Source organism: Somniosus microcephalus, chromosome 15, assembly GCF_052327205.1.
Source record: "Somniosus microcephalus isolate GS21.2 chromosome 15, FLI_Smic_1.0, whole genome shotgun sequence".
In the NCBI taxonomy this organism is placed as follows: domain Eukaryota; kingdom Metazoa; phylum Chordata; class Chondrichthyes; order Squaliformes; family Somniosidae; genus Somniosus; species Somniosus microcephalus.
Genome location: NC_141001.1, coordinates 102993900 through 103007246, shown reverse-complemented (window position 1 = coordinate 103007246; position 13347 = coordinate 102993900). Strand labels below are relative to the sequence as shown.

The window sequence follows — 13347 nt, the reverse complement described above, 5'->3', positions numbered from 1 at the left end:
TTCAGGGCGCATGCTCCGGGGTTGTGTCGGAGCCTTCAGGCGCATGCTCCGCGATTGGGTCGGAGCCTTCAGGGCGCATGCTCCGCGATTGGGTCGGAGCCTTCAGGGCGCATGCTCCGGGATTGGGTCGGAGCCTTCAGGGCGCATGCTTCGCGATTGGGTCGGAGCCTTCAGGGCGCATGCTCCGCGATTGGGTCGGAGCCTTCAGGGCGCATGCTCCGGGATTGGGTCGGAGCCTTCAGGGCGCATGCTCCGCGATTGGGTCGGAGCTTTCAGGGCGCATGCTCCGAGATTGGGTCGGTGTCAGAGGCTTCAGGGCGCATGCTCCGCGATTGGGTCGGAGCCTTCAGGGCGCATGCTCCGCGATTCTCCATGGCTTCGGACGCTGACGGCTTCCGACTGAGTGATGACATGTTTGACTCCATCCTCCTGGCCGATGAGAAGTAAAAAAAATCTCTGCTTTTTCTTTTGCGGGCGGGGGGCACATGCGGCCATGCGGCCTCGCGGCCTTTCCGGCGGCGGGTGTGTGAGTGAGTGATTCTGCCCGGAGTGAGCCCTGCGAGGCGATGGCGGACTCGGCACTGCGCCTGCGCGCCCCCCCGCCCGGGACCCCTGACCCCTGACCCCGGGCAATGTGGCATTAGATATTGGGGGTTCCGTCCCGGGCCATTGCCACAGCTTGCAAACTTCTCCTAAATAAAACAAAATGCACTGTGCATTGGTGGGTTTTTGCATTACTGTTTTCACTAAGCATATACTTGGCATATTGGTACCAATAAGACTGTTTTCACTAGAACATAAGACAATAGCAAAATACTGTGGATGCTGGAAATCTGAAATAACAACAAAATGCTGGAAACATTCAGCAGGCCAGGCCGAACCCTTCGTCAGACCTGAAACGTTACCTCTGTTTCTCTCTCCACGGATGCTGCCTGGCTTGCTGAGTGTTTCCAGCATTTTCTGTTATATAAGAACATAAGAAATAGGAGCAGGAGCAGGCCATTCGGCCCCTCAAGCCTGCTCTGCCATTTAATGAGATCATGGCTGATCCGATTTTGGCCTCAAATCTACTTTCCTGCCCGCTCCCCATAACCCTCGACTCCCCTGTTGCTCAAAAATCTGTCTCTCTCCGCCTTGAATATATTCAATGACTCCGCCTCCACAACTCTTTGGGGTAGAGAATTCCAAAGATTCACAACCCTCTTCGAGAGAAGAAATTCCTCCTCATCTCCGTCTTAAATGGGCGACCCCTTATTCTGAGACTATGCCCCCTAGTTCTAGATTCCCTGACGAGAGGAAACATCCTCTCAGCATCTACCCTGTCCAATCCCCTCAGAATCTTTTATGTTTCAATAAGATCCCCTCTCATTCTTTTAAACTCCAATGAGTATAGGCCCAACCTGCTCAACCTTTCTTCATAAGACAACCCCTTCATCTCTGGAATCAACCTTGTGAACCTTCTCTGAGCTGCCTCCAATGCAAGTATATCCCTCCTTAAATAAGGAGACCAAAACTGTACGCAGTTCTCTAGGTGTGGTTTCACCAGCGCCCTATACAGTTGTAGCAAGACTTCCCTACTTTTATACTCTATCCCCCTTGAAATAAAGGCCAACATTCCATTTGCCTTCCTAATTACTTGCTGTACCTGCATGTTAACTTTTTGTGTTTCATGTACGAGGACACCCAAATCCCTCTGTACCGCCGCATTCTATAGACTTCCCCATTTAAATAATATTTTCCTTTTCTATTCTTCCTACCAAAATGGATAACCTCACATTTTCCCACATTATACTCCATCTGCCAAATTCTTGCCCACTCACTTAACCTATTTGCAGACTCTGTGTCCTCCTCACAACTTGCATTACCACCTATCTTTGTATCGTCTGCAAATTTGGTTACCATACACTCGCTTCCTTCATCCAAGTCATTAATATAGATTGTAAATAGTTGAGGCCCCAGCACTGATCCCTGTGGCACCCCACTAGTTACAGATTGCCATCCTGAAAATGACCCATTTATCCTGACTTTCTGTTAGTTAGCCAATCCACTATCTAATCTAATATATTACCCCCAACACCATGAGTTCTTATCTTGTGCAGTAACCTTTTATGTGGCACCTTGTCGAATGCCTTTTGGAAATCCAAATACATTACATCTACTGGTTCCCCTTTATCCACCCTGCTCATTACATCCTCAAAGAACTCTAATAGATTTGTCAAACACGATTTCCCTTTCATACAATCAAACAGAGGCAACATGGTTTTACAGGAAACTTTTTTTATCGGTGCCGGTTTATCAAAAAGTCCGGATTACAGAGAGTTATAGTTAAAAGGTACGAGAGCTCCGTACACAGCAACAAATCCAAGCTTCCCTGTTGCTTAGCAACAGCTGCAAGAACCCCGGCCACAGACCAAGCGTCCCTGTTGCTTAGCAACAAGTGCAGACACACCCGATTACACAGCCAAGAATCAAGTAACGGCCACTAATATGAAAAAACTTAACTGAACCTACTCCTGAATTTTGCCGGTTAACCGAGATTTCCGATTGTTTGGGTGCTGGTAAATCGAGAGTTTCCTGTATTATGATTTTCTAAATGCCCTGCTACTACTTAATAATGGATTCGAGCATTTTGCCAATGACAGATGTTAGGCTAACTGGCCTGTAGTTTCCTGCTTTCTGTCTCCCTCCTTTTGAATAGTGGCATTGCATTTGCGGTTTTCCAATCCGCAGGGACTTTTCCAGAGTCAAGGGAATTTTGGAAGATGCATCCCTAGGCATATTCTTTAGCATATAAGAAAAGACTTGCATTTATATAGCGTTTTTCATGACCACCGGATATCCCAAAGTGCTTTACAGCCAATGAAGTACTTTTGAAATGTAGTCACTGTTGCAATGTAGGCTAGGTCTGTTTACACGAGGCATATACTTGGCACATTGGTACCAATATGTTTCAGAAAAAAATGTACTGGTGCCACCATGCTTACTGTTTGATAATTGCACCGCTCCCAAGTGACAAAGCTGTGACAACTGGTACTTCACCCAAGTAATGCATTTCCACGGCAGCTACCAGTCTGAGACTGTGCAGAATTTTGGAATTTCCCCCTGAGGCTAAGATATCTATGGTCTTAATGTAGTTCTTTGTATATCTAACTGGCTCTCACCTGATGCAATTCTGACAATGCTGTGAAGCCATTCTCACAGTTGGAGTAAAAGGGATGTTGTGCAGTTCCTTATTGTGTCTTTTGCCTCCATGACCTGGTGGTTTTATTTATATTAGGAAAGTTTTTTGAATTTGACCATAATTAGGATTATTGCAAGAACTGTTTCAATGCTTTCTCCTATATCTATTTACAGCACAGGAACAGGCCACTCGGCCCAATGGCTGCATGCTAGTTTATGCTCCACACGAGCCAATTGATTTGGTTTGTCCCATTATCCTCATCAATGCAAAAATATAAATCAATAACACATTTTCTTCAAGCCTCAATCAAACAAATCCAAAATGTGGTTTTCTAGGGTGAGAAAATAGCCACTAGGGACAAGTTAGTTACTGATTATTATTTTTGCGTTGGGAAGGGTGTTGTGGAGATTTGGAGGTTTCTGATTTTGGGGGGTCCTCTTCTGATACCATAACTCTACTCTCCTGGTCCTGATACTGTGGAGTAAGAGCATGGAAATACTATTTAAAAATAAGTACACTTTCAGTAATGTTGCAAATTCTAAGACCTCTGTATTGAAGTCAAATGGTGACAGTGGAGTGATATTAAACTTGAGATGATTTTTCATGTCCAGATCAATCTGACTGATGGTTTGGTCATCATGATAGTGGGACAGAATGTACTTCTCTAAAGTATACAAAGTTTTGGCAATTCTCTTTGAACTTTTTTTGCATAGAAAGAAGCTATATTAACAAGCCATCCAATTTTTTTGTCCTGATGGCAGATTTCGTGGGAAAGGTTATCAGGAAGGGTTTACTGAAGGAGGTCATTTGGGAGAAACTGAGGGACGACGCTATGGATTAGCAAATGGTGCCAAGATTGGATCTGAGGTAAATATGGGATTGTGAACAATTGCAGGTGTAATTATGATTATAGATAATAACAATATGTTAAAATGAGATATGTACAATTAGACATGATTGAATATGCTATTGTGGGAGCTTGCTGTGTGCAAATTGGCTGCCGTGTTTCCTACATTACAATACAGGTAGACTATCCTTTATCCGAACTTCCGAAAACCTCTAAAAACCGAAAGTTTTTTCGTTCAGCGTAAGTCGTGCGCACGACATGACCAGAGTGGCGCACGACTTACGCTGAGCAGGGCAGAGGGTCACAGAGTTCCCTCCTGGGTAGGAGATTGCAGGCCGAGCCGGGCAGTGTGAAGGAGGTACCGGGAGAGTGAACCCAACAATACAGCGGCCCGTCCGATAGCTACAGCGGCCCGTCCGATATTCTTTTCTCCCCCCCCCCCCCCACCCGACCCGACCCCCGACCCGTCCGATATTCTTTTCTCCCGACCCGACTCCCCCCCCCCCCCCCGACCCGAACCGCGGCCCGTCCAATATTCTTTTCTCCCCCTGACCCCCCCGCCACCCCCCCGACCCGACCCCCCCCCCGACCTGAACCGCGGCCCGTCCGATATTCTTTTCTCCCCCCACCCGACCCCCGACCTGATTTGCGGGCCAGCTTAGTAGGAGTCAGCCGATATCCGGCTTTCCAGAGAAGCAGGAAGGGGAATGAGACACGGAACAGTCGCAAGAGATAGCCTGAACTTTTAAAATTTATATTAAATACAAATTTCCCAGTCTTATAATAATACCTTCTGAAATCCGAAAACCGAAACTCAGCTGGTCCCAAGGCTTTGGGATAAGGGATAGTGTACCTGTAGTGACAACTCTTCAAAAGTACTTAATTTGCTGTAAAGTGCTTTGGGACATCCTGAAAGGTGCTAGATAAATACAATTCCTCCTTCTTTCTTCCCTCCCTTCCAGAAGGGGCTGACCCATGCTGGGATCAATGGTCCCTCTAAGCTGTGCACGGCCGCACAGTAATCTGCAAGGTCCTGCGCAGGCCGCTCACAGGCTTTTACAATGGAAACACTGCGCATGTTCAGAAATTTAAGGGGACCATGCATTGAAAATACAGGCCGTGTAGAACAAAGCCCAGCCTCCGGGGAACATTGGCTGGGATATTATTCCACGGTGCCTTCTGGTACCTCACACAAGTGCACAATTCTACACTGGTGAGCCCGGGCACTGAGTGTTGGCAAATTATTGAGCTGTGAACCAGGCCCAATCCTGCCCATACCTAATGTTCACACGCTAGCAAAGGTCACCGGATAGCAATCGGGAGTAGTAAGACTAACCGGAGGTGGATGCCGGCTGAGATTAGCCAACTCATTTAGCACAGCCCAGGATTCAACTTTGAACTTACTGGTCTGTGTAGCTCAGCTGCATCTAGACCCGGATTTTGCGATCATTACGCTTACAGCTGCCCACAGACCTTTTGAGCGGCAACTTGCAGTATTTAGAGATCCAGTTCAGCACGGCGCCCTCTGCAGGGGATCTCGTGTGTGAGCAGGCGAAGCGACAGCATGTCTCTTCAACCAATCAGATTGAAGAATCCTCACTGAGACACGCAGAGTCTAAACTAGGAAGTGTAAATTAGAATATTTAATTAATGTAAAATCATGTACAGAAAGTGAAATAAAGATGGGATTAAGAGAGAGATAAGAGACAAAGAGAAAGTTTTAAAAAAAATCTCCAACAATAATTAAAATCTGAAGGAATGAGACTCCACACTTGTAAAAATAAATTTTCAGTGCCAGAGCGGTTGTTTAGTAATTAAGACTTATCACACTGTTAAAAATTCACTTATACCTGAATGGACAAGCCCTAACTTTTTCTACTGTGTTGAGGTACCGGTGTAGCGAAGCTAGTGGAGGAGCAGGGCAAATCGGACAGCAACTTCCAGATTTCCGCATTTAACTGCGCATGTGTGGACAGCGAAAGTTGCGGTCCGATTTACTCTACTAAAAGTGAGCGCTGTCAGGCTTACATTTATTAACACAAAACCCGGGCCATTGCCTTTACCAACTATCCGGATAGCCTGCTGGATCATTCATAACACAATGGACATTCTTGCTTTGACAACATGTCACAATTTCTAGCAATCATCAGTTTGAATTGGTGTTCTTTTTCTTTTTTTGTTTTGCATAGAATGGCATTCAGGTTTTTAAAAAAATCTCTAAATGGTTTCAATTCAAAGTAACTGGGAGAGTGAAAGGTCATTTTCTGTTATCGTCCTTTCTAGTGCACATCTAAGTGAACAATACTGCAGTTTTTGGAAACTATGTGCATGGTGTTCTGTTGGAAGACGCAGGGTTGTGGTGCAGTGACATAAACTGAGGACGGAAAGATTCCATTCAACGCATTTCGTGTCGCTGATCAATATTTTATCAGTTCTTTGCTTTAAACATTTCTTCTAATATATCTAAAACTTGGCCTTGTTTATTCCCACTGTAGAAAGTTTTTGGAGAGGGACCTTTAGACCACTGCTAACTCATTCTTTTCCGAAAAGGCCTTATTGCAGCCTGTGACATTTTTGGTTCTGGGTAATGTTGAGAATCCCACTCATCCACAAGAGTTGAATAACTAATTCTGAAGTGAAGCAAAAAATGTAGCCTCGTTTATAGAAGGTAATTTGTTTTGGTGTTATCACCAGCAATGCAAATATACATTTCACATTTTGATCAGCAGGAATGCTGCTAGACAGAGTTGCTGAATTATAAATTGCTGATTGAAGTTGGAAGATCCGCTGTGAACAACAACAACAACTTGCATTTGTATAGTGCCGTTAACGTAGTAAAACGTCCCAAGGCGCTTCACAGGAGCGTTATCAAACGAAATTTGACACCAAGCCACATGAGCTATTAGGGCAGATGACGGAGGTAGGTTTCAATGAGTGTCTTAAAGGAGGAAAGAGGGGTAGAGAGGCGGAGAGGATTCAGGAGGAAATTCCAGAGCTTAGGGCCTTGGCAGCTGAAAGCACGGCCACCGATGGTGGAGAGGTTTAAAACCGGCGATGCTCGTGAGAATTGGAGGAGCACAGATATCTCGGAGGGTCGTGGGGCTGGATTTCAGAGATAGGGAGGGATTTGAAAACAAGGATGAGAATTTTAAAATCGAGGCGTTGCTTAACCGGGAGCCAATGTAGGTCAGCGAGCACAGGGGAGATGGGTGAACAGGACTTGGTGCGAGTTAGGACATGGGCAGCAGAGTTTTGGATGACCTCAAGTTTAGAGGGTAGAAAATGGGAATGTGATAATGACCAGTTAATCTGTTTTTTTGTTATGTTGATTGAGGGATCAATATTGGCCAGGACACTGAGGATAACTCCCCTGCTTGTCTTCAATATAGTGCCATGGGATCTTTTACGTCCACCTGATGGTGCAGACGGGGCCTCGGTTTAATGTCTCATCCGAAAAATGGCACCTCCGACAGTGCAGCACTCCCTCAGTGCAGCACTGGAGTGTCAGCCTAGATTTTTATGCTCAAGTCTCTGGAGTGGGACTTTGAACCCACAACCTTCTGACTCAGGCAAGGGTGCTACCAGCTGAGCCATTGGCTGACACTCTAAAGGCGGGCGATGTTACGGAGATGGAAATAGGCGGTCTTGGTGATGGCGTGGATATGTGATCGGAAGCTCATCTCGGGGTCAGATATGACAGCAAGGTTGCGAACAGTCTGGTTCAGCCTCAGACAGTTGTCAGGGAGCGGGATGGAGTCGGGGGCTAGGGATTGATTCATTCTGATTAGTTAGAAAGGAGTTGTTACAGTATCATAACCTAACAACTAGATTACAACTCTGAAGTTGTCACCTATCAGTGAAGACTTATTCCAAATAACTAAGAATATTTCAGTCCAATGGAAGCCTATAATAGTTTTAGTGCAGTACAGCAATTATATATTCAGAATAGTGTGTATTCCCTGTTATGGGATACAGCTTTCTTCAAGGAGTGTCATACTTTTATTACTTATGGTTTTTTTTCTGCAGGTTTCTTTTTACAAGGGCTTTGCATTTACCTGGAAGTGTCTCCTTCAGAATAACAAAGATGCCAAAAGCAGGTATGCAGATGAGTGCGAAGTGCTGCTGAGCTTCTGGACTGCTTGTGGTGATGTATAATACAGTCCTGTGAGAGGAACAATTCCAGTTGCCTACTTAGAAAGCATAGCTGTAGTGTGTTTACACTACACAAATTTAGTGTTGGTAGAGTGGTTTTGGCTTTGCATCTAAACTTATGTGGTGTGAAAGCCTTAACTGACTCTGAAGTGAAACCCTCTCCTCCAGTCAGGCCCTAACTCCAGACTCGGACTGCATTTACACTATAACTGCAGCATCCGTGTGATACAAACCAGCAGGCGTAGTGTAAATGCTCCCTAAACTAAAGTCTTTGGTATCCCTATAGTGTTAGAGATAAATTACACATACTTGGATTTCACTGTCCTTTTTGAAAGACCACGCTTCACATTTTTGATTTATTGCAGCAAAAGGCTGAAAGCCCTAAATTCATTGCTGGAGATGATTCATAGCTTCCCATATGAAGACCCTACCTATGACAAGCTACAGGAGGACATGGAGAAGATGCGAGCCAAGTTTAAACAGGTTTGTACGGCTACTAGATTACACATAATATCGTCATTTTCAGAAATGAGAGACAAGTACACTTTTGAAAGAAAGAAAGACTTGCCTTTCTATAGCGCCTTTCATGACCACCGGATGTCCCAAAGTGCTTTACAGCCAATGAAGTACTCGGAAACGCGGCAGCCAATTTGCACACAGCAAGCTCCCACAACCAGCACTGTGATAATGACCAGATAATCTGTTTTAGTGATGTTGATTGAGGGATAAATATTAGCCAGGACACTGGGGAAAAAACCCCTGTTCTTCTTTGAGATAGTACCATGGGATCTTTAACCTGAGAGAGCAGACGGGGCCTCAGTTTAATGTCTCATCTGAAAGACGGCACCTCCGACAGTGTAGCACTGGCTCAGTGCTGCACTGGAGTATCAGCCTAGATTTTTGTGCTCAAAGTCCTTGGAGTGGGACTTGAACCTACAGCCTTCTGACTCAGGTGAGGGTGCTACCAACTGAGCCACAGCTGATACTTGTGTGAGCATGGGAGCATGGTGCTTTTTGCTGCATAGCTTACATTGTTGTGCGGAAAGAACTGTAGGTGGACTGTTTCATTGGGCAGAGAGATATCGCAACCAAGCTCGATCCTGCCGCTCCCCAGCTCAGCTCAGTTGGAACAGCCGCAGCCAGGCATTGAAGCTGAGACTTGCCCTGTTTGCATGTCTCGCTATACTGTGCATTTTATTTCCTCATCAAACCTTTGGAGGAAGTCGGGTTTGTATCACAAAGTAATACTACAGGAAACTCCGGAATTCTCTATTAACCGGCAAAATTCTCACTCCGAAAACAACACCTCAATAACCGGCAATGTTGCCGAGTCCGAGTCTCCCGCGGTGGCCGAGTTAGCCAGTGGGGGTAGTTCTCCAAACTGCCACTACTCGGCTTCTTGGCGCTGTCGGGAGTCGGAACACCTCAAAACCCCCATAACAGGAGTCTGACTCTCCCGCGCTGCCGGTAGTCTCTTCTGATCTGCCATTTTACAGGGGTACTGTGTGTCTCCCACGCTGCTGATAGTCATTGCATTGCATTACCCTCAACTGGCAGTACTGTACTTAACCAAGCATCTTCCACCATCCATTTAACACAACATTCTGTAGGTGAGTACCCAATTACTGTATACTGCACATTTCTTGATTTTTTAAACATTTTTCTTTGTTAAAAATAGCCTCGGTAGATAACCCTCTCCGTCATCCGGAATTTTTGATCGACCGGCAACATGCCGGTCCCGTCAGTGCCGGATACCAAAGAGTTTCCTGTACCACTACGTATGGCTGACGTAGGTGTAGAGCAACAACTATAATTTTACAACTAGGTGGTTAAGCCAGATAATTGCGTCAGAAGTAGCGGAGTGTATCGCTGTGATGCCTCCTTCGTATACTTCAATAAAGTCATTATTTTACGGGCAATGTTCCCCGCGGCTGCGCATCAACCGAGAGGTCCCGCACAGGCTGCTGCCGCTGGAAGATACACTGCATGCAGCAAATTTAAAGAGAATGCGCACGGAAAAAAAATTCGAGGGCTCATAGTTTATGGGTATATAAACTTTTAACAAATGTAATAATAATGTAACTGCGTAAAATGTCTTGAATACTCTGAGGAAAAGTGGACCATGTCATTTATTGCTCTATAAGCCCTTGAATCTGGAACATATTCACTATTCCATAGTTTAGTGACTTTTTGTATTTAGAAATGAAGAATATTTCAGTGCGTGTGCGGCACCATGGACCGATAGCCTAGTCATAGAGTGGTACAGTACAGGAGGCCATTCAGACCATTATGGGGAGAATGGCCCTGGCTGGGGAGTCTAGAACCAGGGATCACAGTCTCAGAATAAGGGGTCGGCCATTTAGGACTGCGATCAGGAGAAATTTCTTCACTCAGAGGGTGGTAAAACTTTGGAATTGTCTGCCCCAGAGGGCTGTGGAGGCTCGGTCGCTGAGTATATTCAAGGCAGAGATTGATAGAATTTTGGATATTAAGGGAATCATGGGCTATGGGGATAGTGCAGGAAAGTGGAGTTGAGGTAAAAGATCAGCCATCATCTTACTGAATGGCGGAGCAGGCTCGAGGGGCCGAATGGCCTACTCCTGCTCCTATTTCTTATATTCTTATCCCTGTGCCGGATCACTATCTTGACGCCTTTGGGGAACTTGGGATAATGGCTCAGAAATTTCGTTTGCAGCCCTCCCGCAGGCGGAGGGCTGTGATCCTGAAAAATCTGCGCCTGGACCGGAGGGCTCCCGGGAGGCGCAGAATTCCATTGATGTGCCTCCTCAAACTGCCGGTGTGCAGGGCACGTGTATCCCAGGGGCGCAGCTAGTTCGCAGCGTCCCTGGGATCACGTGGGCCATGGGGAGCCAATCAGAGCAGGGAATCTCCATTTATAGATTTGACAGGAAGACCTGTCAAATCTATGAATAGAGATCAGCCCCAAAACATAAGTAAAGCTTCAAATAAATTTTTTAAAAAACATCACATTTTTAAAATGACTATAAATTACATAAATTAACTATTTTAAACAAAAATTTAAATTTTTGAAAAAATAATTAAATGTTTTTAACGGGGCTAAAAATAAACTTACCTTTCTTTAAAGTATTTTAAAATGATAAATCAGTGGAAAAAATGTTTTTCTTTTACTTTCTTCACCTCTTACCTTGTTAAAAGCAGGCCTTGCGCCTGCTTTTCCAGGCGCAGCTGTTTCAGACTTACCTGGACTGAAGCAACTGTGAAAAAAACGGAAGCTGCAGCCATACGCGCTGCCTCTCCAGCGCAGGCGTTTGACCTGTGAAGCCCTTTCTTCACAGAATGGAAGTTCCGGTTTCCAGCGTATGCACAGTGCATGCCTGAAACTGGCACTTCCGTAGGCCCTACGGGTGAGTACACAGCGTGTACACACCCGTAGGGAACGGAATTTATGGGCCAATGTGACATAATAGCACAACATTTTTTGATACTATGCAGTATTAACCATTCTTGTTCCAGTTGTGAACAGAATCTTTTCAGAGTTGAACCTACAAACCAGAAATTCCACAGATTTTAGGTTGCTGCTCAGAATTTCCACCTGACTAACTATCGGAGATTTTGGTATTTAAACTGCCCATATCCTACACTTAGATTACTGACCTTTTTTAAAAAAGGGTAATAGACTGCTTAACTGCACAAACAACATCCTCTATACAGTCAGTGTGAATGGTACAGCAAGCGCCTGAACTAAAGAGAACTCAACTTGAAAAACTTTGTAATAAAACCGGAAAATGCTGGAAATACTCAGCAGGTCAGGCAGCATCTGTGGAGAGAGAGAAATGTAGGTCGATGACTTTTCGTCAGAACTGCAAAACTTTTGTGTGTTCATTTTTTTTTTTAATTATTTGTTTCAGATTTGCTCCTTGCTGAATGTCCAACCTGCTTTTCAAAATGCGAAAACGGCTGGGATGTCCTTCTGAAGCAGACCATGATGACTGGCCTTAGTAACACTGGGATGGCATTTGACTGAAACAGGCCCGGCTCTCTGTGCCCGAGGTCATCGCTGCAAGCCAATGTGGAGGAAGGAACTGGATAAAGTGGGATTGTCTCTGGGGAACGAGCAGGTGCTTCATAACTACAGATTTGAATGTGATGTTGGAAAGTGGTGCTTTTGCTGCTGAAAACTAAAATTAAATCCGAATTCCCTCCACCGTCCTTTCGCAAGAGAACTGTGATTTTTCAAAAAATATCTTTTTTTTTTAATGTGACCTGCACCAATTACTGTAAAACAGCAGCGGGTTTGTGAAGGGGCAACTTGGTTTATGAAATATAATCAACTTCCAGCTTGAATTGATTTTCCTTGGGAATACTTGAAATGAACTTGTTCTCCTTAAGTTGCTTGTATATTTCTAATTATTTCAGAGAATTACAGCACAGCAAGATCCCGATAACAGAAATGGGATAATGACCAGATAATTTATTTTAAGTGATGTTGGTTGAGGGATAAATATTGGCCAAGGCACTGGGGATAACTCCCCTGCTCTTCTTTGAAATAGTGCAATGGAATCTTTTACATCCACCTGAGGGGGCAGACGGGGCCTCGGTTTAACGCCTCATCCGAAAGACGGCACCTCCGACAGTGCAGCGCTCCCTCAGCACTGCACTGGACCATCAGCCTGGATTATGTGCTCAAGTCTCTGGAGTGGTACTTGAACCAAGGCTGACACCATATAGTAGCTGTTTTTTGAGAGGTATATGGTGGAGTCTTGCCGAACATGTATGATAGATAAACAGCACTTTAACTGGTCAATAACGAAGCTTGATTGAATTGTTTTTTTATTGTAGTTGTAAAAACATTCAAAATCTCATGGTCAGAAATGGCTGTGAAAATTTTAAAATTGTAATAGTATTTATGAAATTGAAATCTTATATTGAAATTTGTGCATTTAATAAATCAAAATCTGTATTGAAAATCAATGCTAATACTTCTTGATTCTACCCATACCATCAAATTCTCTCATTAGCTTTTCCTTTGACCCTTCTGGATTGTAGATTTTCCCCATAAGCCCTCTGTATTTTTCAGTCTCTTGCCATGCACTTGCTGCTGCAGGCCATTTCCCCACCTTGTCGGAGTTATGGTGCCCTGTTAAGCTGCATCTTGAATATGTTTGTAAATTCTTCTATCCTGGAT

General features: G+C 44.7%; 1 protein-coding gene across 1 annotated transcript; it reads left to right on the top strand.

Annotated features, from left to right (window-relative positions):
• Nucleotides 1-230: 230 nt before the first annotated feature.
• On the top strand, nucleotides 231-13129 carry lto1 (LTO1 maturation factor of ABCE1). Its single transcript, XM_086008191.1, has 5 exons — nucleotides 231-443; nucleotides 3943-4048; nucleotides 8055-8125; nucleotides 8546-8663; nucleotides 12071-13129. Exons 1-5 carry the CDS (start codon nucleotides 322-324, stop codon nucleotides 12134-12136), a joined length of 483 nt encoding a protein of 160 aa, XP_085864317.1. The 5' UTR covers nucleotides 231-321; the 3' UTR covers nucleotides 12137-13129.
• The last annotated feature ends 218 nt before the right edge of the window (nucleotides 13130-13347 follow it).

What these genes read in the sequence shown, in the direction of transcription:
- lto1 (XM_086008191.1), top strand. Translation starts at nt 322, where the DNA reads ATGCTCCGCGATTGGGTCGGAGCCTTCAGGGCGCATGCTCCGCGATTC. An exon ending in ATCCTCCTGGCCGATGAGAA is followed by an intron (nt 444 to 3,942) that starts GTAAAAAAAATC and finishes TCCTGATGGCAG; the next exon opens with ATTTCGTGGGAAAGGTTATC. An exon ending in AACAAAGATGCCAAAAGCAG is followed by an intron (nt 8,126 to 8,545) that starts GTATGCAGATGA and finishes GATTTATTGCAG; the next exon opens with CAAAAGGCTGAAAGCCCTAA.